General features: G+C 42.0%; 1 protein-coding gene across 3 annotated transcripts in view; it reads left to right on the top strand.

Annotated features, from left to right (window-relative positions):
• TSPAN9 (tetraspanin 9) overlaps positions 1-25552 on the top strand; it is a 286567-nt gene extending 261015 nt beyond the window's left edge. For all 3 annotated transcript variants that reach the window (XM_075070859.1, XM_075070858.1, XM_075070854.1), the window contains 6 exons: positions 12522-12713; positions 16287-16361; positions 18822-18923; positions 19641-19772; positions 19855-19938; positions 22464-25552. In XM_075070859.1, the coding sequence (XP_074926960.1) occupies positions 12522-12713; positions 16287-16361; positions 18822-18923; positions 19641-19772; positions 19855-19938; positions 22464-22535 (657 nt within the window). In that variant the 3' untranslated portion in view covers positions 22536-25552. The remainder of the gene's footprint in view (positions 1-12521; positions 12714-16286; positions 16362-18821; positions 18924-19640; positions 19773-19854; positions 19939-22463) is intronic.
• The last annotated feature ends 510 nt before the right edge of the window (positions 25553-26062 follow it).

The raw sequence follows: 26062 nt of genomic DNA, 5'->3' as shown, positions 1-26062 counted from the left end.
TATCAGGGTATAAAGAGGTATCTCTGAAAGAGTATCTTGATCCAGCCGAGGGGGGAATGGAAAGTCTTGCCACGCACTGAGCTGACACAGGCATACATGTCTTAGTATCCTTGTAGAGTCTATCAGGTGCTATTACCATGCTGTGTCAACAATAAACCTGGCCTGGTGCCTTCATACCTTAATGAATCTTGTGGTCATTAGGCGGTTCGCTCAAGGTCTGCTATGCCAGCTGTCTGTGCAGAGCTGGGGCAGCACACAGGGAGAAAACACGCACACAGCCAAGCATCTAACCACACCAGTGACTGGCAGGTCTGGTTCTGCCTCCAAGCTGGCTATACTACTTAGTGCAGGGGTAGGCAACCTATGGCACGCATGCCAAATGCGGCATGCGAGCTGATTTTCAGTGGCGCTCACACTGCCTGGGTCCTGGCCATCGGTTCAGAGGCTCTGCATTTTAACTGAATTTTAAATGAAGCTTCTTAAACATTTTAAAAACCTTATTTACTTTACATACAACAATAGTTTAATTATATATTATAGACTTATAGAAAGAGACCTTCTAAAAACATTAAAATGTATTACTGGCAATCGAAACCTTAAATTAGAGTGAATAAATGAAGACTTGGCACACCACTTCTGAAAGGTTGCCGAACCCTGACTTAGCGTAATAGAGCTGTGAACTTTATTACTTAAAGAAAGGAAATTTTCAGGTAAACATAAATAAATTCCCACAACCTGCATCCTTAATTACCACCTGTAGCTCACCTTCTTTATTTCCCAACTTTCTTGCCTGTGTGTGTGGACATTTAGGATACATTAATTCTTGTGCTTTTTTTGCACAATAGCCTGTATTATGCTCTCACCAAAGGAGTTAATGCATGTGACTATGTGAAGATCCCTTCTTCTGGTGGTGGACTTTCCAATTGGGAAAACCAGTACTTTTATAACAAAGGTAATATTGAACTAATACTGTATTACACACATCATCACAGTTAAAACAGAACATAGCACAATACTTTTTAATTAAAGGCATCCAGTACTGCCTTGAATTGATTGTCATGTGAGTTTCATTCCCAACTAAGCACCTGATCCAAAACATACTGAAGTCAATGGGTCTCTTCTCATTGATATAAATGAGCTTTGGATCAGGCCCCAAACTGATACAGAGAAACTATCCATCTTATTTTGCAAGTCTCTGAATGGTGGAAAAGAGCAATCCTTGGCATTACGTCTCTAGCCTTACTATCCATGATCCTACCGCCGTAAGAAAATTGTAAGCTAGTTAAGAGATCAAAACGGAAAAGATGAGAGAAAAGAGGATAGATAAAAAGACACACCATGGTAACTGTACTGAGACAATAGCACAAGGGGTCACAAGGTTGGATGGGTTACCCAGCTGCCAATCAACTCAGAAGTGTGGAGTGGCTCCACCAAAAAAAAAAAAGGGGGGAAATCCGCTGTATTATCTTTGGTCTGTGAGTATGCCAGATTTGTTGAGCTACAAGGTAGGTGAGATAATATCTTCTGCTTGACCAACTTCTCTTCCACGGAGCTGTTCTTCAGGTCTAGGAAAGGTAATCAGAGTGCCACAGCTAAACACAAGGTAGAACAGATTCCTAAGCAATTCAGAGTTATCCCATGTTGCAAGAAATCATTCAAAATAGTGGTCAGTTAACACTTCTGTAATCATAGGATAAAGGAGATTTAGGCCTTGTCTATACTACAGGGTTTTGTTGATGCAAGTTACACCAATGTACACCCAGCACTAATTAAACCGCTATTGCATATCCACGCTGTTCTCCTTGTGTCAGTGGAGCACATCCACGCTAGCAGCACTTGCATCGACACAGAGAGCAGGACACCTCCCTCCCCACCCCGCAGTACTCCAGGCAGGAGCGTGTTTGCTACCAGGAGCCGGCATGCTGAATTGGGCAGTACTTATGTGAGCTCTCCACACTGAGCAGTTTCAAAATTTCCTGGGGCTTTGAAAGGAGAGGAGTGAATGCTTTTGTAGCTGGATGCAGTGTAGTGGAGTTCAAAACAATGAGCAGAGAGGTCACAGTGGGCATTGTGGGATACCTCCTGGAGGCCAGTTATGGTGACATAACAAACACAGTGTCTACAGTGAGACTTTGTCAATCTGTCTTTGCCACTAAAAGCTCTGTGTCTCTTGTCGAGGTGGTTTTATTTTGTTGGCAAAGCAAGAGAGTTTTGTCGGCAGTGGGAGTGTTATAGTGTGTACACCTCCACTGTTTTGTTGACAAAAGCTGTCTTTTGCCAACAAAACTAGAGTGTAGACAAGGCCTCAGATTTTTTGAGCTAAGAGAAAGTTCCCCTGGTGCTAATGTTCTGGCTTGTTTAAAGACCTTCTAACAAGCCCAGCCAATTCAAAAATCAGGAGTTTGGTATGGCATCTGCTTGAATGGAGGGTTATCAAATCCAAAAAGTCTCTCCTTATCACTGAAGGTCTCCTGAGCAGATTACCTGCAGTGACCTCCATTTCTACTTTTCTGCCTGTCAATTCATTCTTGATTTTGCTTCCTCTCCCTTCACCTTGGTCCTTCCCGTGTGGACTATAGGTGGGGAATTCCTGTCATTTTTCAGAATATCATCTGTACTACCCATAGATCTCCTGTTCCAGAAAGTGGAGTGTTCTCTGTATCTGAGCCAGGACATGTTCTCCAATATGAAATTACAAATCAAGATCGTTTGTCTCTCCTCTTTGTCTCTAGTGGCTTTCTCTCGGTATTTGCTTGCTGTACTTGGATGTTCTTACATCTGTCCTAAGCCGCCTCTTAGAGTCCCTGTATTTCTTCAGTGGTAAAATATCTGATATCAAGAGTAAATAACTCTCTTCCTTTCTTGTTGCAGCATTTTTCCATGTTCACTTTTTCTGCATATCTGTTCATTATGTGGTTTCAGCCCTTTTCTCCAGGCATTGCCTACTTTAGTCAGCTATCCGATTCAGATACCCTAATATTTCTCGGTGACTTCAGATGCTTCTGGAATCTCACTGGCTCAAGTTCAGGAAAAGAAATCAGTTATGTTTTTTTTTTTTGCAGATATGTCCCTTTTTGTTCTTCATGTAGCAAACGGAATATGAGGTAGCTTCTGCTTCAGGTATCCTTGGTTCCTTTGGTTGTCACTGTTGTTTCGTCTAATGACGCCTTATTCTGCTAGTAAAATTTACCAGGTATTAGCTTCCTACTTTCCCTTCCTCATCACTTGTTTGCTGCTCAGTAGCTTTGCCTGACCTTTGGTGGGTTATCTTGCTCCAGGAAGTATGAAACATCATTATCTTTATCTTAGCCTGCAAAACAACACATGCCATTAGTGGTAATGAAATTATCGAGCCGCTTTAGTAAATTACAGCCACAATATTTTACTTTCCTAACCTCCTGTGGCAAAGAGTTCCTCAAATTACCTATATGCTGCATGAAGCAAAATGTACTGTGCATTAATTGTCAAGTGTCCACTTCTTTTCATTGTGGGATAAGGTGAAAAAAGATGGGCCGATCAGTTTTCACTCTGACCTTCATAGTTGTGAATATTTCATTCATATCCTCTTCAATAATGCCTTCTAGGCTAGATAATCCTGTACAGAATCTCCCTTCATATAGTATGTCAGTTTTGGAATACCTCTGGCCATCTGTGTTGTCCTTCTCTTGGTTTTTTAATCTTTACCGTATCTTGTTTAAAGTAAGGTGACTAAATATGGACAGAGTGCTCCATTGTTGAATATCATACCTATATTATTTTCTGTATTTTCTTTCCCTTGTTTAATGCAGCCAGATAACCTGTTTGCTTCTTTGAATGATGCTTCTGCTTAGAAGGCCTCTTCTTTGAGTTTATACATGAGAGTTCTTGCGTTTTCTCAAAGACACCACAAGATCAGAGCCCGTTTTCTTACATATGACTCTAGTAAGATTTCCTGTAGAATACTGTATTTCTTTCAGGTCACCACAATATCATATGTATGTTGACATTTTGGAGAGAATTTATGAGAAAGATAGCAAAATGATTCTGAGTTTTTAGTGTAGCTTGAGCAAATGATGATGAAAGTGCAAGGGTATGAATGTGTAAAATAATACTTTTATAATGGTATTTGTAGAATATAAACCCCAAGGGGGGAGAGAACTTTTTTAGGGTGAGGTAAGGAGTTATTATTTGGAATAATAAGAGGGAATTCAGCAGAAGTGCTTTTTAGATTAATATCAGCATGGAAAAATCCAATGCGGTTTATTAGACTATAGAATAATATCCATGGGCAAAATGGTGGAAGCACCATCACTTGAGTTACTTACGGCAGAGCAAAAGCATAGGAAAATATAGTGAACAATCCTATAGCCGCAGAGGGATGGAGAAGATGACTCAGTACATATTTTCTATCTTTAATTTAGAATCATAGAAGTGTAGGGCTGGAAGGAACCTCGAGAGGTCAACTAGTTCAGTCCCCTGCACTCAAGGCAGGACTAACTAATAAGTAGACCATTCCTGCCAGGTGTTTGTCTAACCTGTTCTTAAAAACCTCCAGTGATGGAGATTCAACAACCTCCCTAGGCAATTTATTCCAGTGCTTAACTACCCTGACAGTTGGGAAGTTTTTCCTGATGTCCAACCTAAACCTCCCCTGCTGAAATTTAAGCCCATTACTTCTTGTCCTATCCTCAGACGTTAAGGAGAAAAAATTTTCATTCTCCTCCTTATAACAACATTTTATGTACTTGAAACTTGTTGTCATGTCCCCTCTCAGCCTTCTCTTCTCCATATCAAACTATTTTTTTTTTCAATCTTTCCTCGTAGATAAGGCTGCAATTTAGTTACAGAGGTCGTGGAATCCGTGACGTCCAAAGACCTCCATGGCTTCAGCCAGCACCAGTTGGGAATGGTAGGGTCCCTGTTATTCCTGGCTGCTGCAGGCAGCGTAGGGCACCCCTGCCACTCCCCTCTGCTGTGGGCTGCATGGGCACCGCTGCCACTCCCTTCAACTGCAGGCGGCAGGGGGAACTTCCAGAGCTGGCCGCCGTGGGTGACAGGGGGTCCGCCGCCACTCCCGGCCCGTGCGGATAGCAGGGGGAACTCTCAGAGCTGCTGGCCACACCCAGATGGCAGGGGAGAACCCCAGAGCTGCTGGCAGCTGCTGGTGACAGGAGGAAACCCTGCAGCTATAGGCCATTGAGAGGTGGGGGAGCCCCACAGCTCAGGGCCACCAGCAGAGGGGGCCCCTGGAGCTCCCAGCCACTCGCAGCTGCCCAGGCTCCCCATTTTGTCAGGGATATTTTTAGTAAAAGTCAAGGACAGGTCACGGGCTTTAGTGAATTTTTCATTATTGTCCATGACTTGTCCATGACTTATTAAAAATATCCATGACACAATGGTAGCCTTACTCATAGGTCATATTTTCCAGACCTTTAATCATTTTTGTTGCTTTCTCCAGTTTGACCTTATCTTTCCTGAAATGTGGCATCCAGAACCGGACACAATACGCCAGTTGAGGCCTTATCAGTGCAGAGTAGAGCAGAAGAATTACAAGTTATACACCCACCTTACAGTAGCTCCATTTAAGTTGTATTTCTCTAGTTTGTTTATGAGAAGGTCATGTGAGATAGTATGAGGCGGCTTACTGAAGTCAAGATGTACCACATCTGCAGCTTCTCCCCTATCCAAAAGCTTGTTACCCTGTCAAAGAAAGCCATTAGGTTGGTTTGATGTGATTTGTTCTTGACAAATCCATGATGACTGTTACTTGTAACCTTATTATCTTCTAGGTGTTTGCAAATTGCTTGAATATTTGCTCCATTATCTTTCCGGCTACTGAAGTTAGGCTGACTAGTCTGTAATTTCCCAGGTGGTCCTTGTTCCCCTTTTTATAGAGTGGCACTATATTTGCCCTATTCCATTCCCTCTGGAATCTTTCCCATCTTCCATGAGTGTTCGAAGATAATCGCTGATGGCTCAGATATCTCCTTGGTCAGCTGCTTCTTCTGTAATTCTGTTGTGGAAAAGGAAAGAGGATAGGATCCTCAATAGTAAATAGAAATAAAAGCATAACCTTTCCTCTTCTCCGTTTTTTTCTCCCTCTCTCTGTGTGATTGAGAGGTGTAAGTTTTGGAGGAAGCTATCTTATTCTCAAAATATGTAGTTTCAGATGGCTGGATTCTGCTCTCAATTACAGTGGTTTAAATCTGAAGTCAGTTGGTTTTGTGGGATTTACACCAATGCACTGAGAGCAGAATTTGGCCCAGGGTCTAAGGCTAGAACATAAATCTTCAGCATGAAGAATATGGATTTTCAGCAGGATAATTAATGATAGCAAAATTGAAAAGGTAGCAAAAATCTGAGCCATTTTGTAGAGAGAAAAATAAAGTTTAGTTTCCTTAAAAGTAAACCTAGGCACTTCTAATCAGTACAGAATATGCCACCTTGTGGCTGTTGTGGGATGTGTCATTTATTTCATCCTAAAATGTCTTTGGCCTTTCTGTCTGCTTTCTCTTTTTAGTCAAGCCAGATACTTATATTAAAGTGTAGGTTTGCACTGGGTTTTAAATATTACTCCTGTCATCTGATGTTCTTGTGTACTTTACAACTTCATTTTTTGGGTATTGAGTGTATAACAACATATTCAAACACAATACGTGATGGGAAATAAAAAGGCTGTGAAATAACAAGCTAAACTTAAGGACATTATCCTTTACATACAGGTTAGTCAACCTGTGAAATCAGCCACTCATGGTCATCAGGACAACTACATGGTTGATTTAAAAAGGCTGGCTAATTTTAACACTGCTACTAACATTTACAGCTGTAAAGCTACAAGCAGAGGGACCCATAATAAGATCACAAACTTTGGTGTGTAACATGATCACTGGCATGATCAGGAAGGAATTATCCACACTTACAAATTGCACAACTGGCCAGTTGGTTTTTCTTTCTCTGAGGCATCAGGTATTTGCCATTGCTAGAGGAGGGAATACCAGGCTTAGACGGAGCAGTTGTCTAGTCTAATATCACAACTCTTGTATTTTCCACTATGGAGGAATCCTCTCCCGGATGCTTCCATAATCTTTCCATTCAGCAATTGAGTCAAATTGCATTTCCATCGTGTATTCTGTTGGCCTGTCTTGAAATGGTACAGATATTTCACTAGTCTCTGGAGTCTTTATTTCAAACGCTAAATTTCAAATATCATCTGTTTCTTTTTGCCATAGTAATGTGCCGAATGGCAGCACAGATAGCTCATAGTAGGGTTGTGGGTGATGCTTTCTTGTTCCTGAAAGCAGGTGACTTACAGATTTTCAGCATTCATTACTGTGCGTGTCTGAGGCAATTGTCTGCCTCTTGTGGAAGTGGATGCACAGTCTTCCCAGCTGGAAGGTCGTATCTCTCTGACCACCACTTTGCGCCTCAGCCTTGGTTCTCCTGCTCCTCTCAGAACTACCTCCATTTTTGCACCCCTCTGGAATGCTTTTGGAAACAGTCTTGTGACTTTGCTGACAGCCTGCTCTTTAAGTTAGTTCTCTCTTTTCTCAGCTCTGTTGTCTTCCTTTCTAAACAACGATCTTATCCTGCCATATTGATTTGCTTGCCTCCAACCCCATCTACACAAATGTACTGTTTATCTTTGAGCCTTTCCTGGAACCCTCTTCCTAGCTTCAGGGCTGGATTAACTCTCTTGTGGGCCAAGGGCTATTAGATTTTGTGGCGCCCCTGTATACATTTTGTTTTAAATTAGGAAAAAGACTTGATCAGAATTATGGCATCGAGGCTATTAAGGCTATATTAAACTTTCCTTTTAATTAACATAAAGCCGCTCTGCGGTTACATTTCAATTTTAAAACATGTAGAATATAGTTAATTCAAAATAGCCTGCTTCTTACCTTAGAACAGCTGTTATATTAGTTTCTTCTGGGAGGGAGTTTGATAGCAGGAGGGGGCTCCAGACTGGGGCAGAGTCTTGGAGTGCAGGAGAGGGTGAGGGTTGTGGGCTCTGGGAGTGAGTTTGGTGCAGCAGGGGATTCTGACTTGGGGCAGGGGTTTGGGATGCAGGAGGGCATGTGAGGTGCAGGCTCCAGCTGGGAAGCGTTTACCACAGGCAGCTCCCAGCCGGTGGCGCAGCAGGGCTCGGGGCAGCCTGCCTGCATGCCGTGGCCCCACGCCACTCTCAGAAGTGGCCAGCTGCTGGCACGTCTCTACACGCCCCTGGAGGGAGAGGGGACAGTGTTTCTCCATGCGCTGCCTGCGTCGCCTCCCCTGGGGATGGTGCTGGGGACAGGGGCAGGGACCGCATCCCCCCCTTAGCCCAGGGCCCCGGGCTGCAGCCCCCAGCCCCTGCATTAATCTGGCCCTGCCTACCTGCCCCCACTGCTGAACTCACCTCTGCCCAAGATCTTAGTTTTTTTGAAAATAAAAATGTAACTGGCAGGAATGTCATTCCTCCTTCTCTGCTCTCTATCCTTCTCCTCTTCTACTCTCGTGCCTGATTCTGATGTCTTCCTTTGTCATCTGCTGTTTACCTAGTCCCTCATCTCATGCCCTCCTGCTAGCTATCCTCCTTCAGTATGTCCGATGCCCCTGTCATCTCCCCCGTCTTTCCAATTGCTCCTTTCCATTCATCTACAAGGACACTATGGGCTTGGCTACACTCAAAACTCCAAAGCGCTGCCACAGGAGCGCTCCCGCGGCAGCGCTTTGAAGTGCGAGTGTGGTCGCGGCGCCAGCGCTGGGAGAGAGCTCTCCCAGCACTGCAGGTACTCCACCTCCCCATGGGGATTAGCTTACAGCCTGGGAGCCGCACTCCCAGCGCTGGGGCACTGTTTACACTGGTGCTTTGCAGCGCTGTAACTTGCTGCGCTCAGGGGGGTGTTTTTTTCACACCCCTGAGCGAGAAGGTTGCAGCGCTGTAAAGCACCAGTGTAGCCAAGTCCTCTATCCCAGATTTGAAACAAACCTTCGCTCAGCCTCATGTGACTCTTCAGCTACTATCCTGTATTATGTCCCTCTCCTCCTTCATCTGTATGGTCTGTGAGTGTGCTTTCACTTCCATTGCCTAGATTTCCTCTCCTCCGACTCCTTCCTACATGCTTGCAGTTTCCATGACTCTGTGCTCTCCTTGTTCACTTCCTGCCACTGCTGCCATCTCCTCTGAAGGCTGCTTATTCTTCCTTCTACTCCAATCTGTTGGCTTCCCATAAGGTTTTGTCCTAAAGCCCATTCTCCTCTCTTCTTCAGTCCACCATGGGAGCCGTATCCGTTTCCATGGATTTAGCGATCTTCTCTGTGCTGAAGACTCCTAAATTTTCTGCCAGTCTCTGAAATATTTTTAAATGTTTAATGACAATGACTATTTCGGAGCCTAGTGCTGAATGTGGCTGTGTAGACACAGGCAGTAGGAGAGCCCTGCAGTGGTGACTGCAAACAAGCATCACACTTGCTTTTCATGTTGATTTCAATCCCCTGAAGAAAAGCTTCAGTGTTTACTATTTAAAAATTAAATATTTGGTTCTTTTCCATAATAAATAATTGACAGTACTTTCCACTGGGTCCCATGTTACTATTGGTTTACACTAAATCTCTTTTCAATAACATGGGCCCACCAAATCTTAGAAATGCCCATTGTAATTAAAAACTTGAATGCCTTTTGCACCCTGTGAACTTTCAGACTCCCGGCCTGAACAAGTGGTTGTAGTTCTCATCTAACAATCGGAGCAGCTGCAGAGATTCAAGGACAAAGCAGATGAGATCTTTACTGGAAGGGAGTTAGTGATTTTTATCGGCCCTATCACAGTATGGGAGGAGGAAATTTGTGCCTTACTTTACCCTCTTCTCTCTCATACTCTGAGCTTGCATTTCCCATGCTGCTGTGCCAGGAAAGGGGAGTGATGAAGCATTTTCAAAACTATTTTTTAGGAAACAGTTACCGTGGACGTTTATACAATGAGTCCAAATCACAACAGAACGCAAAAGCCAGCAGCACACTTGACAAAGTCAGTGCATACCTAGTGTAAGGAGTTTAAAATGTTTTCAGATCTCTGAAAGGGACACTCATTTAAAAAAGCTGCATTTTTCTGATGTAGCACCCTTTAAAACAATATGTCCTAAAATATTTTTAATTTGAAATGATTTTTTTCCTGCTCCCCTGCTGATGTTTAGAAGAGTCCTAAAGAAGTGAGGGACAGCAGCAACACCACCAAACTTGCTTGGGCCCATTCTTCCTCCCATTCTCTTCCTTTCTGTGCACACAATGGTCAACTGACTCTTCATCACTGGTTTGTTTAATACTTGCTGCTGGCGTTACCGACAGGCCCCATGTATGCAGAGCTGGGAGAAAAGTATGTGTTAGGATACACTCCACCCACCACAGCAGTGCATGAGAGGGATGATATTGTGCTGGTGCGTAAGATGAGATGTGCAACTGATCATCAGCAGAACAGTGGAACCTGACTACATATGAAGTGTGGTCAAACACACACAGAAGACAAAGTGAGAAAACCAGCGAAAAATACCCATACGTCTAGTAATAATACATTAAATAACCCTATTTTTCTCTCATCTCGTTAAGTTATAGCCATCTTAAGGGTAATACGTACGAATAGATTTAGAAAATCAGGTGGTTAGATGGGTTTCAATATTTAAACTACTTTACTTTGTCTAGTGTGTTTATACTACATTAATCACTAAGATATTTGAGCGCCAGCAATTCCGTGGATTCAGACTGCAAATGTAGCTTTACCTTGAATTAAGTGATTTTCCTCATGAACTTCTGTGTTTAAATGTGAAACATGTGTGAAGTCGATAAAAGGGGAGAGCATGCTGAGACCTGAGGACCTTTCTAAATAGTCCCCTGCAGACCCTCAGCATATCTTGAAACAGTTATTCCAGCTGAGCAAAAGGTTTTCTCTCTCTGGCTTGTGTTCTGCTCCTCCCTATGAACGGCATTTTCTCTCATCAGAAGAGGTCAAAACAGGGCTCCTCTGAAACCCCGAACGTTTGTTATTTCAGGAGTTACTTTCCTGCAGTCAGTAAGGTGGCAGATGCACAAAGAGCAACTTCCAGCTGAGCCTAGGCTCCTTATCCAGCAAAAGCACTTATACACGTTTAACTTCGAGCACATAGCTCATGCCATTGAAATCAATGGGTCTGTTCGCATGGCTAAAGTGAAGCATGTTCTTTTCTGCTGTGCTGGATCAGGGCCGGAATGCTCAGCACTTTGCAGGACTGAGCCCAAGCTTAGTTCAGAGTCCCAGTCTGAGTGCCAGCTGTTGCCCAGTGCAGGATGCACGTGGGCAATGAGGCTGGACACCGGATGAGGCTGAACTTGGGTAATTGCTGAAAAGTGCTCTGGTGTGTTGCTGTAGCTGACAGATAAACAGCAGCAAGTGCTAGCGCATCACTGGAATTAATGCTTTGTGGTTTCTCCTTCCTACAATTGTCATGGTTTGATAACTGCACAGTGCTTCTAGTTTGGGGTTCTCTTCAGTCCTGCTCCCACTGAAGTCAATGGGAAATTTAACTTTAATGTCAGTGAGAGCTAGCTGCATGAAGTTCTGCAGAAAACTGCCTGCAAATACAGTATTACCATTTTGTTTGGGCGTCCCACATTTTCACAGGTAGACATTTGGTACCAGGATGCAGGGACAGCCATTTTGAATCTGTGCTAAAATAACTTGTGACACCATGAGCTTCCTGAACATTTGGAGTTGGCTGCTGTCCCCTGACACACACAATGGGGGTGGAGTGACACATTTCCTGAACCTGATGCAAAATTGTTAAGAATGAAAACCAAAGGCTTATTAATTTTGTATTTACTTATTAACCTTGTATTTTCCTTGGCAATAGTCAGAGTCCTTCACTGGGACAGATTAATAGGATTTTGACCTCATAGGTCATCCATTTAGGAATCTGATTTTTGCCTCATAAACACGATGGGGTAGCAATGAGGTCACACAGGCCAAATCCTAGATCCAGCCTGAATAGTATGACCAAGCGCTGGGGCAGAAGGGTAGGGAAGAAATCCTTCCCTCAGGGCAGGGAATGATGATGATTGCAGTTGCCTCTGAGACCTTTCCTCTCCAGCTCATGGGAATAAAGATAGGGTGTGGATGCACAGACTCCATTCCTTGTGTGCTGCCACACGGGAGCCCCCATTGAATGGGGATCCATACATGAGCAGAGGGTATGTGCATCCCTATATCATTCCCTCAAATTCTGTTCTTCCCCTTGTGCATCAAAACTACACCTTCTTCCACTGTCTGGAGCCCCATTGCAGGGACAATGGTGGGATTGGCTCTTTAATTCTTAAAAAGAGTGAGCGAGAACCCTGCTGTATGTTTGTTTTGAGTGGTCACCTAGGGTAAGGCAGTTCTGCAGGTAAGAAATTGAATTTCACATTCTTTTAGCACCAAGCAATTAAGTGGTACGGCTGATCACTTAACTAGTTTAAAACCCACAAACTACTTTTCCGTTTGGAAACTGAAATATGCCCCTTTTTTAATGTTGGCTTCTGCCTTTCTCTCTCTTTGCAGTTATGTGGCTGTGGACTGTTGGGCGTGGGAATATGGCTATCGGTGTCACAAGGAAACTTCGCCACGTTTTCTCCCAGCTTTCCATCGTTTTCGGCTGCCAACCTTGTCATTGCCATTGGTACAATCATCATGGTGACTGGCTTTTTGGGGTGTCTGGGTGCTATCAAGGAAAACAAGTGCCTCCTTTTAAGTGTAAGTCCCCTGTACTGGAAATAAAGTGTCAGTTTTAAATGTGGGTTATTAACCACTGGAACAATTTACCAAGAGTTTTGGTGCATTCTCCATCACTGGCAGTTTTTAAATTCTAAAATATATGCTCTAGAACAAACAGAAATATTTCTGAGGAAAGTCTGTGGCCTGTGTTATCATCTAGCCTGATCTCCTGTATCACAGTGGTCCGTTCTGGCCTTGGAATCTGTGACTCTCTGACTTGAAGATTTTTACCAGGGATACACACCCCTACTTCACTGCTTACTTTAAAAGTGACATGTATGGGAAAGAATGTATTGGGGAATAATGTTTCTATTGACTTTTAAAAACAATGTATGTAATTCTGTAGCACGTATTCTCTATTAAACTCTATAGGGTAATTTAAAAATCCTCCTCCTCTGGAATTGTGTAGTGATAGTTATATAGTGGAATAATACCACTGCTTGGTTTAATTCAAATATGTCACTATATTTATTTATTTTTATAAACATTTCCCCCTGTCTAGGTACTGCAATAAATTAAACATGAAATACAAACCAGGAACAATCCTCAGTGTACAGTTAAGCACAAAACAACTGCCAGGCAAGCCATTCATTCAGAAATTTCAACATTAGAAGAATTGTCCTGGAAGCATTAATGAAAACTACTCCAATAATCTACCATCAGTCTTTCCCCTTCCCCTTATCAAAGGCCAAGGAAAAACACTGTGCCTCAAAAGTTAACACTTCTGAACTCCACTGGGCCATGTAGGTTAATTATTCTGGACTCTTGGTTGGCCTAAACTGGCAAGTGAATTCTAGACTCCGTAGGACTCCAGCTTAGTTGCCTCTGCTGGTTGGAAGTCCAGTATCTTCATGTGAGGAGAAAGCCAGGTTCCAAGCCATTTAGGGGTTACTAAGTCCAAGGGGGCAGTGATGTTATCATATAAATGTGAAATTTTTTTATTAAAATAAAAAAGTTCTTTAATAAAATCTACCTATGTTCTTAACATCACTTCAGGTTATTAAAATTGGGGGAAACGTGCAGATATAATTTACTTTTCTCTGTTTATGCTGTTTCTTTATTTTTTGTGTTTCATTCAGCTTGGGCAGAGAAAACAGACTGGTTAATTTTACTCTCTAAGTCCCATACAGTTAGCCGCAGTGCTGCTGTTTGTGTTTCTGATGGTGTAGAGAAATGTTTCCTTTTTAAACAAATCCTCTCTGCTAAAATTAAAAAAAAACATGAAAATATTTTTCTTTTCATATTAGAATTCATTTGTAAAACGCAAAATCTAAATGTATTGCTAAAAACCATTTACCATTGTCTCTTTGTTTTGAAATTGCCTCAGAAGGTAATAACAAAGGGATTAAGGGCTTGTCTACACTGTCCCGCCATTTGGACAATGGGACATGAATAGTCACGTGCACTAAAGTGCTGCGTTATAACTACTCTGTGTGAACGCTGTGGGCGCAAGCTAAAATGTTCCTACTTCACGTTACTGTAGTCTTGTTTGAAGAGGACTTTGTTAACACAAACTAGAAACCTCTTACTTCGTGCCCACAGCATCTGTACAGGAGTGCCTTCACAGCCCTGTAGTCCAAACTGCCCTTAAAACCCTGGATGTGTCTGGTCTGCTGGTGCATATGAGACCTCTGTTGGTCATTAAAAGTAGTAACAAATACTGGAGCTCACACTTTGGGAAGCAATCAGAGGCTACGTCTTCACTACCCGTCATATCGGCGGGTAGCAATCGATTGCTCGGGGATCGATATATCGCGTCTCATCTAGATGTGATATATCGATCCCCGAACACGCTTATATCAATTCCGGAACTCCACCAAGCCGAGCGGAGTTGCAGAATCGACAGGGGGAGCCACGGACGTTGATCCCGTGCCGTGAGGACAGTGAGTAATTTGATTTTAGATACTTCGACTTCAGCTACGTTATTCACGTAGCTGAAGTTGCATATCTAAGATCGATTTTCCCCTGTAGTGTAGACCAGCCCAGAGTGAGTAAGTGTGTTCCCATGACTGAGCATGTTTAGATCCACCGTAGGGTATGTCTACATTGCTATCAGAAGTGTGAGTGCAGCCCACGTAGACATACCCGAGCTAGCTTTGATCTAGCTAGCTCAAATAAGAATATCAGTGAAGCCGCAGCAGCATAGACTAGCTGCTGAGGAACATACCGAGGCTGCTGTGGCTTTACTTCTATTATTATTCAAGCTAGCTAAATCAAAGCTAATTCAGGTGTGTCTACACATGCTGCAGTCACACTGATTCCAGTGTAGACATACCATAGATTTAAAAAGTGCTGAGATCCTTATTTGAAAAATATAATTTTTGCAAAAAAAAAAAAAAAAAAATAGTCAAATGCAGTTAAAGCTTATCTGCTGGGAATTTGTTCCTGCACCAGGGGAAATTTATCTTTGTGGCAGCAGGTTTTGTGTCTGGGTTCACTTTGCTGAACATACTGAGGAATATGCTGGAATTGTCTGCTTTTTCTGTCTGTGCTCCAGTGAACTGCATAGTCAAGAAATGAAACCAGTGTCACATAAAGATAGGGTGACCAGACAGCAAGTGTGAAAAATCGGGATGGTGGTGGGGGGTAATAGAAGCCTATATAAGAAAAAGCCCCATATATTGGGACCGTCCCAATAAAATCGGGATATCTGGTCACCCTACACAAACATCACTTACAGACAGGTTTACACTTAGGGCTTGTCTATACTTTTGGCTAAATCGACACTGCGCTCTCCCATCGATATCTGTACTCCACCTCCCCGAGAGACGGAAGGTAAATTGGCGGGAGAGCGCCTCCCACTGACACAGGGTGGTGTAGACACCGCTGAAAATAGACCTAAGTCACCTCGACTTCAGTTAAGTAACTTTTGTAACTGAAATAGCATAACTTAGGTCAACTTACAGCTTTAGTGTAGATCAGCCCTTACACTTGGAATGGGGAGAATAACAGCTAGGCTTGGACCCTTGTCTAATGAAAGCTTAGGCTTGGAAAATGACAATAGTGCAGAAGTTGTGGAGAATAATAATATCATTAATATACTTTTAAATTTGAAATCTAATTTGTAAATTTTGCTTCAGGTTGGGAAGAGGTAAGGGGAGTAAAGGATAGGATATGTTCCTGGGATTTGAATTGCAAACTATCACAGACTATAAAATATATGTACATATGTATATCGATGTACTGAATATCATCTGCCCACTAAGTAATGTTTAAAATGCTCATGAAGTTCTTTGAAATGATGAATTCTGTGGGTACCCAAATGGATAACAGATGGATGGCTAGGTTATGGAAGGGATAATTCATCAGTGGGAAAATGATGTGAAATATACGCTGCATAAAAAAATTCTGTGTAGGGCAAATAGCTGAGAGCAGTCCTGTCAACCATCATGATTTTCACATGAGTTTCCTTTCACACCCCCTGTCTGTATTGCACTGGAGAAATTGTGTTTTAAAGTTGGTTTGTCAAGGCCACCAGCCCTTGTCTAGCGTGCTTGAACTTGTTCTTTATTCAGGAAGTGTGTATACATGTGTTGTTTCTCTTTGTTCTAGTTTTTCATCATTTTGCTGATAATTCTCCTGGCAGAGCTGATATTACTCATTTTGTTCTTTGTTTATATGGACAAGGTAAGCAAATATACCCCGTAGATTAATTTATCAGTTCTGGCAGCTAAGCTGGTTTTTGTTTGCTTTTGTTAAACCAAGATGCTTAGATTCTTCTTACTCTTCTCAGTGGAAATTGTTTTAACCTTGTGATCTTCATTTTTATGTGTGCCTCCTCCGCATGTTGGCTGACAGTAATAAGTGATTAAGGTGGACGGATTCTCTGTGTGGGTTGAGGCAGAGCTGTTGAGTTTTGCAGTTTCCAGCTGAAACTAAAAGCTGGGACCTCCATTTTGCCCCTCTCTCGTAGGCCTGCAGTCTCCACAGTTGAGCTTTTTGCTGTCTCCTTGTGAAGTTTAATTTCTTGCAGCCCTCCCCCTTCATCGCCAATGTCCTCAGAGAGTGGCTGGATAACCTCCCCAGTGGCTTCTTCAGGCCAGCTCTCACATTCTCACCATCTTCTATCTTCACAGGCAGGGGAAGTGGAAAGACAAGCCCCTTTCTCACCCCCATAATCCCCAGATTCCTTGCTAGCATGCCGCATTCTGCCTAGCCAGAATGGGGTGAGTGTGCATTGCAGTGCCAGGGCATGCTGAAACCTTTTCAGATACATTACTATTGTTGAGTGGGCGACAGGCAGGCACCTTGCTCCTTAAGGACATCCTGGGTATTCAGAGGAGCAGATCTTCCTTACTGGCCTCATACTATGGCAGAAGATAGCATGGAGCGGATCATCTGGCTGCCTTCTAGAGCCTAACTGTAACAAGCCAGCCAGTCATCTCTTGAAGAAACTGGGAGGGGGTTACTGGCTGGCCTAGAAGACATGAGAGATTGGAAGTTCTCAAGCACAAGCTAGCATCTGATAAATTGTAGATGGAGTCCTGTGGGGCAGGAACATTTGGCCTGACTTTGGAACCTGAGCCTACTTTGATGCACAAGGTCTTCAGAAAGATTCAGAACCCTTTCAGTGAAGTTTGGTTCATTGCTCCAGTATCCTAGCTAGCAAGGTGAAAGCTAGCTTGGGTATGTCTAATCAAGATCCACTCACATCCCATGATTGCAGGACAGACATAGCCTTTCTAAATTTAATGAAATCAGGATGAAATGGGTTTTGTTGCGTATTTGACCATTGTAGTTTGGGACTCATGTGTTTTAATTTCAGCTCAGTCACTGTCTCCCTCTGAAATTATGGGCCAGTTGTTTGGATCTATGTTTTCAAAGCTGTGCACTTATTTGGATATAAATCTTGAGACTTCCTTTTTTTCAGAGGTGCTGGGCATTCAAAGCTCTGCTTGAAGACAGTGGGAGCTTCTGGTGCTCAGCATCCCTGAAAATCAGGTTGTAAGGGAGTCAAGTTGGACACCCATAAACTTTGGCCCCTGAAATTCATGGACACATTTGAAAATCTTGGCCTTAACTTCTCTGTGCCTCATATACCCTATCTGTAGAATGGGGATGATATTTCCCTCTCTCCCATGGCTTCGTATGCTGATTTGTTTATTGATGATTATGAAACACTTTTTAAGATGTACAGCTAAAAGGCACAAATTATGAGGCTGGGACCCTTGGGTTTTATGACCTTAACAAATGAAATAGGTCAGACTCTGATTCTTGGTAGGAAAGAATGTTGAAATTTGTAGTTGGACATGGTTGTGTCTAACTTCACTGCAGATTTAACTCAACTTGCCTGTGCTTGAGTTAACTCCTCTTGAGTTAGGCTAGCTTGAGGGAGAGCAGTCACACTGCAAAGTAACACACAAGCTTCACAGAGTGTTTGGATTTGCAGCACAGAACGACTGTGTTAGTAGCTGACAAGTTGTACTAATGCCTGCTGTAGCCTATTCCCCCTCCCGGCCCCGTGGACCAGCCAACTCGAGTGAAAAATGCCACCACATTTGAGTTATTGGGTTTTGTGTGTAGATGGCCCTCAAGATAGAGGCAACACTCGAGTAATAACTTGAGTTTAAATCTACAGTGAAGGGAAGCATAATGTTGTTCTTATATGTGTGCGCACAGCATGCATGTTGCATGTGATTATATAACACATGTCTATGGAGGTGGCCCATGTTGTCTATCACCTGCTTCATCCCCCCACCCCCATACATTTTTTTAAATGGAAAAAAAATGGCAAATTATTACCCCAACATGCGTTCAGCCATTAGCAGAGAGGAGGCTGCTTGGTTCCTCTCTGTACTTTTCTGTTACACATCCATACTTCAAAAGAACTCAATCAATACTAAATCCAGAATTGGGCAAGGAGGAAAACTCCTTCAAAGGCAGTTGGCATCCACAGCAGACACCTCGCATTGTAAAGTGAAATGGAGTTTGGGTCTAAAGGTGGGGATTCTGCTCAGTGATGTTCAGGTGAGCTATCTATCAAAATGAACATCCCAGGGTGGTAAAGGTAGTGTATGTTTACAAGTTTACTTGTGGGATACTGCCCTTTAACCAGTGCTGGCTGTGTTTTGTTTTGATGGGAAATAGGTCAATGAGAATGCAAAGAAGGATTTGAAAGAAGGCCTTCAGCTTTACAATACAGAAAATAATGTGGGGCTGAAGAACGCATGGAATATCATTCAGGCAGAGGTAACACGTTTTCTTTATTTAAAAAAAAATAGCTGGACATCATTTTGTTAACAATATTTTCTCTGTCTCTTCCCATAACTGGCAAGTACATGATTTGATACCCGTCAGATATTTGTATATCACTTTACATTCATAAAGTGCCTTAGCCTTTCTTTGGGATGAAAGGTGCTGTACAAAAGTAAGATGTTCTTCATGCGACCCACTGGAACTAGCTATGTGACAGAAATACCACTAGAGGAGGTTATGATCTATATAACAAAGATAAAGGAAGAAAAGGTTTGTTATGAGTACAATCACAAACCTTGAAATGCCACCTGGGATCTGAAAGTAGCAGAGACTCTGGGTTTAAGTGAAAGTGGTTGCAGATGAGATTTTGGTTGGCAGAGTGTTTTCTAGTGATTAGAGCAGAGGTATGAGAGTTCAGGACTACTGGCTTCCACTCCCAGGTATGCCATTGGCTTAGTGGTCACAGGTTCCAATGTCTTGGTTTGTGTCTCCAAAATGGATATAATAAAACTTATTTTCCACAAAAGGCTATTTGTGAGATGCATTAAATATTTGTCTATGCTTTTTGTGATCTCCAGGTGAGAGGTGGCATCTAAGTGCAAATTATGAGGTGTATATGTGAAGAAACCAACAGCGGGTTAAGAGAAGTAACACTTCTTAAAACATTTGTTGATAAGACTGTTTATGGTCCTTTTTGTACTTTGCCTGTAGATGCATTGCTGTGGGGTTACTGATTATACTGACTGGTTCCCTGTCCTGGGGACAAATGTTGTCCCTGACCGATGCTGTATGGAAAATTCCCAAGACTGTGGACGGAATTCTACTGATTTAGTGTGGAAAACGGTAATGCTTGCTCAGTTTAATTTGTTTTTTTTTAAGTGCACGCATGAAATGGGCAAGACTTAGAATTTTTTTTCTCTTTCAGGGTTGTTACGAGAAAGTTAAAATGTGGTTTGAGGATAATAAGCATGTTCTCGGGACAGTTGGGATGTGTATCCTCATAATGCAGGTATTGATAATACTCTACTCTTACATGTAGCCCCTAACTTACTATATTGTAGTTATCTTTATCATGCCCAAAAGTGTTGCCTGGCCCCTTACACCAAGTAGCCAAGGTCCCTGTTTGAATTTGAGAGCTTAGAATCTGGAACTTAGTTTACAGTTTTGTTGGACCCTGGAGTTTCAGCGGATTTATCCTTCCTGTTAAATGAAATCAGGAACTATTCCCTAATTCTTCATTTTGTTGAATCAAATTACATATTTTGGTTTTGGGGAATAGTGAGAACTGGCATTTTTCATCCTTTCATGGACTCTGCCATAAAGGGCATGGATAGCTATAATTGTTCCTCTGGCAGCACTCGTGCTTTCAGATGCAAAATAATTATTATAACACCACTGTTAGTGCTGTTAAGACAACACTGCATGATTAACTCTGGTTTCCAGCCCTCCTAATTTTGACCCAGTTGGCACTCAAGACACCATAAAAAGACCTAGATGGCAGGATAGCTGGGTACTACCCATATTTGATCTTAAACTTGGACAAAATATTTTTCCTATGTTTTGAGGACAAAATTGGTCCAGCTGTTTCTAAGTGACCTAATTTTCTTAGCAATTCAGATTTCTTTTCCAAACTTTAAGCCAAACGGGGCTGGTTATCTGCCTCTAAATGAGGACAGGTTACTTTGTCTCTGTTTTGAAAACGATAATGTCCAGTGATGTTCTAGTTATGTGCACGTTGACATTCAAGGCTTACTTGTAAGCGGCAGTGAAGAACACTGAATTCACAATGGTGGCCATCCATAGAGATTCACTCATGTCTGCCGCTTGTGAAATTAGCATACTTCAGAAATGTTTATTTTATTTAAACACATAGGGGAAAAGTTCTATAGAATTTAATTAGAGAATTAATCTGCTTTTTATAGCCATAAAACCATGTTATAGAATATAGAATGAAATTACGGTGATTGAGTTGTACAGGTTAGCTTAAAAAAGACCTGCAAAAAAGAGCAAACTCTCCATTAACTTCGGTAGGTTTTTAGGGTAACTTCTGTGCTTTGGGAAAAAGCAACAAGCTGCCTGCTCTACCCTATTATCTGGTCAGATGTGGCTCCAGGCCCCAGCACGCCAAGCACGTCCTTGGAGTGGCAGGCTGTGGGGTGCGCTCTACCAGTTGCCAGGAGGGCAGCAGGCAGGGTGCCTTTGGCAGCATGCCTTCGGAGGGTCTGCTGGTCCCATGGCTCCAGTGGACCTCCCGCAGGCGTGCCTGCGGAGGGTCCGCTGGTCCCGCGGCTCCACAGAAGCCGCGGGAGCAGCGCAGACCCGACCCTCCGCAGGCACGCCTGCGGGAGGTCCACTGGAGCCGCTGGGCCGGCGACCGGCAGAGTGCCCCCTGCGGTATGCCGCCATGCTTGGGGGCGGCGAAATGTCTAGAGCCGCCCCTGTGTCTGGTAACTGAAGAATGAGAGACATGCTTTTAAAAGGCCAGCAGTTTTGTACCTTCATGGCACCTGGTGTGACAAAGATGATTTTGGAAACTATTTCAGTTTCTTTCATGACACTTACAATGGTTAGGTGTTATCAGAGCTATCGAAAGCTTTGAGCACCTTGCTAGAGATCCAAGGAGGGTCGCAATATTTTGTGACTTCAGGTGGGAAATGCCTAGAGTAACCTCAGATATCAAGGAACAAAGCCTCACAACCCCATCAGATAGGCCAGCTTTCCTAGTCTTCACAAATAAGAACAGGTAGTGGAGTTGAAGTGTTCTAGATGGAAGTTCAGTGTTTTGTTGCATTATCACTACTGCAGTGGTTGACACTTAGATCAAACCGGCAATTACCCTCATTTAAACCACAACGTGCTATCTGAGATGCCACGTTCTTTCCCTTACACTTTATAGGATATAACTTTAGGCCAAATTTGATCATCAGCTACCCTGTGTGCAAACCCACTGTATGATTTGCAGTACTCGACCCTTTGGTAACTGTGTAATCTGTTGCAAATATGGACTTTTTATGACAACCCCTGTACCTGTCAGTCATATGGAAAAAGAGTAATTCAGAAGCGACCAAACAGGCTCCAATTAAAAAATGAGTCAGGCTTGATGTTTTCTTTTTGCAGTTTAAAAAAGGGACTAGGCCTAATAACTGTCTCTCTTACTGTACAACTGTATTTGTTGTATGTTGGCCTCAGGTGATTTTCTTGCTGTTCTTTTGATTTTCTGATGCTAACTTGCAACACGGCACACCTCTAGGACAAGATGTTCAAAAGTGATGGTGATTTATAGAAACCCAGCTTGAGGCACCTTAAAGGAAGAGATATTTTCAGCAAATTTTGATCACCTGCCCTCTGAATGCCAGGCCTCTTTAAGGGTCTGATGCTGGGCACCCAAAATCACTAATCACTGCTGAAAGTCTTGGCTGGAGGAATTATATTAGTGTTGGGTGTCAGAAAATTCAGGCATTCTCAGATAAAATACCATCAGCACAGTTTTGAAGGTGTCACTATAGCTAGCCCATAATATTTGCTTTCTTTCAGATACTTGGCATGGCCTTCTCCATGACACTCTTCCAGCAGATTCATAGGACTGGTAAAAAATATGATGCCTAAATCTTCAAAATGTTAACTGCATCTACACTTCTGTCTTGCCATTAAAAACAAAGCAAAACAACTGAAAAGAAAAATCAAGCTTTGCTCTGCTGAAGGCATTCATCCCACCGATCAATCTACGTCGTCATTACTTGACTGATTACTAGCACAACTTGCTACTTGACTTACTTTTTAGTTTCTGTTTTGCATTTGCCATTTATTTGCCAAAGAAGAAAAGGAAAAATAATAAAAACAACTCAGTTTTCTACACTAATACATAGATCTATTAAACTTTTCCCTAACTTTATTTAAGAAAATGCTTTGCTCTACTAATTGTCGTTAGACATGCAAGGATAACGTGACAGATGTGTGTTTAACTTCTAGAGAGAATTTTTTGAAGTCTTCTGATAAGTCTCAAACTGTTCATGTCTGACATACTGGAAGACTTGGGAAAGCCACTCAGACTGAGAGCCCTAGGAATCAGAGCTGCTCACTTGCAGCTTTTTGTACCTTATGCTGTATACTTTTTTATTATAGAGATCGCTTAGAATTTAGTAGCCTGATTTGTAACTTCTTACTGTTTTGTTTTACATCTGTCATATTTTAATCTAGGAACCACTGTGCGATCTTTGAAGGACACATTATTTCCACCTTTTAAACTAATGATAAAAAAGACATGACTGTTCTAAAGTCCCTAGGGAGGTTACATTTAACTGCATCTTCTGAGCTACCGTGGGTTTGTACCCTTACTATATTGATGACAGTCCTTTCAATCAGATGGTTCAGTACTTTAGGGCCAGATTGGGTTGCCCTTACTCTCACTGGGCTCAATGGTGAACCCCTTACTCTCGATGGGCTAGATTGTGATGCCTTTATCCACAATGAGTAGCACCTTACTCCTCAGGTAGGCCCATTGAATGGGACTACTTTCAGCATGATACTATTCAGTGTGAGTAAGTGTATCAGGTGAGTAACTGCTCACTAGCACCAGGAAGGGGCTTACTCTCTGGCCCACTGAGTAGTAGTTTACTTTCTAAGTAGTCCCATTGATTTCAATGGGATGGCTTATCGTGCACGGTGCTGTACATCATAAGGGGAGCACAATCGGTTCATTGTCGGTTTTCCTGAAAGGCGTTTACTTGACAATGGTTGCAGTTTTGCCAGGCTGACGAGGTAGCTTTTGAACAACCCCGGAGGTATAAAGCTGGTTAAAGGCAAGTGGGGGAATGGTGTGCCATATGTCCCAAGAGAGTGGGAAAGGCGTGATTTACGTTTTCACTCTGAAATCAGTTGCTCAGATAGGTGCTCAGAACCTGTTTGTGTCTTTGCACATACAGTGTTGACTTTTGTCTTCTGTTTTCCAAGTCAGACGTACTACGTGGTAGTTCAGAACTCATTACAACACACATTTCTACCGACATTCCTGCTAGAAAACTTGAACATATTCCTCTCTAGTTTGAATGCTGCTTCTTTCATAGTGGCCCCTGCTTGACTTGTTTTGTTATTGGGTTTTTTGGCAGAGGTCTTTCTTACATTTTGCTGCTTCACGAAGGAAAGTATGAATGAAAATGAAACTTCAGTCATTTTGTGGACACTCTGGTTTTATTTTAGTCAGACGTTTACTATAAAACTTAGTGGTAATTTTAAAATACATTTTAAAGCTAATTTATTACCTGCTGGGCCCAGGTAGCTGTCGAAGTGGACAGATGTTTATCATCTGCTATCAAAGTAGTGCAGTGATGCTTACAGATTTGAGGTCCTTATTCTCATTTACCTGAAGCACCTTTACACCTCTGTGGCAGCGTAAAGGGGCCTTGAAGTGAGTGTAAATGTACTTTATGCCAACTTTAAAGCCCCTTTACATAGAGTGATGTAAAGGGGCATTAATGTAAGTGACAATCAGGCCCTGAGAATCTAGTCCACCATTTTCAAACTTGGCTGCCTACCAATAGGCATCTAAATTGATATCTAGGCAGGACACTTCTTTAGATAACTTTCAGAGTGGTTGAGCTCTTACCTACAGGTTGCATAGAAGTCAGTGGCACTGCAGGGGCTCAGGTTCTTTGAAAATCAGGCCACATATTTACATGCCTAGAATGGTAGAATTAGGTTCCTAACTTGAGGCCCTCAGGGTTGAAAAAGTTGGGTCTAATGCACATATTATTGGTGCAGGATAATACAATCCGTCCTTTCTGTTTGGTTGCGTATACCCACCCTTTAGTTATTCTTCCACTGGCCATATGGTGACTGCTGCTTCATTCATATTTCCTTTTAAAGACTTGAGGAACGAGGAGGGGGAAAATACAGACAAAACCTCGTTTACTTTAATTGTAACAAAAATTGGGACCATGTGTGCCTGAGCTCTGTTTGAGACATTCTGTATTAAGAATGGGAGCTCTGGCACTGAGCATATTTGCTGCTATGTGTAAGATAGTCTCCAAAGTTTCCAAAAAAATGACAAGTTTTGAATTTTTGCATTTTAAAAAATGTCTATCTTTAATCCGTAGTTCTACTTCTTTATCTTTTATGGTAGGGTTATTTTGCTTTCTCTTGTAAAATACCAATGTTTTCTCACTCAGACAAACATAGAAGGGTGGAAAAATAAGCAAGACCAGGATGCTAATCCTTCTGAAGACGCACAGTGGTACCTGTTGAAATCTTACATTTTAATCTGTGGTTGGTTTTTGTAAAAAAAGAAAAATGAAAGCAAAATGCATTTATACAAGTAACCGTGAAGGCAAAATACATAGTGGAAAACTAAAGCTATTTTGCCTTCCCTTAAAACTTATTTTTTGTAGAATGCTCAGTTATGTTTTATGACTGATAGCAAGATAGATATTGAAAATTCTTTTTTTTCATGAATTCTTTTTGCATTTTAAGTACAGTATTAACAGAGGTAATTACACAAACAGTATTGTCAAGTCTCGCTTTAGCTGACTATGGAAAGGGAATTAAGCAAATTAAGTAAACAATTAGCATTATAGTACAGTAGCTGAATATCAAACCATATAATGGGAAAACCTGTGTTTTGAAAAGAAGCAGCAATACTGTTCTTAACATGACAAAAGCCAGACATAAAAAAATCATTAGTTTGTATTTGTTGGTATATATCAGAGAAGATACTAATTGTCCTTTGACTGTTTAGTGAAAGGGATATCAATTTTGTTTAAAAATGCACTTTTTTGCTTGCATTGGTGGATGGCTGTCTGTGCATTTTTCCAAAACATTGCTTTGATTATTTAACTACACATTTTTAGCATGTTTTTAAATAAAAACTGATACTGAGTAAAAGTATTTTAAGTGTATACAAATGTTGATTTGTATTTATATATGCATATATATATATATCATTGAAGCTCAGTTCAACTGTATCAAAGTTTTGTTGCTTTTTAAAGTGTCATTTTAGAATTTTGCATACATGATATTTTGTTGTGCTTTTTGCACTCAGATTTTTATATATAAGCCTAAACTGTAGAGGAGCTTAAAATCTGATTGATACATTTTTGAATTTCAGAGAGGCGGATAAGACTTGTAGCAGTAGAGCGTGT

Source organism: Chelonoidis abingdonii, chromosome 1 (assembly GCF_003597395.2).
Source record: "Chelonoidis abingdonii isolate Lonesome George chromosome 1, CheloAbing_2.0, whole genome shotgun sequence".
Classification (NCBI taxonomy): domain Eukaryota; kingdom Metazoa; phylum Chordata; order Testudines; family Testudinidae; genus Chelonoidis; species Chelonoidis abingdonii.
This window is presented reverse-complemented; position numbering and strand designations above follow the sequence as displayed.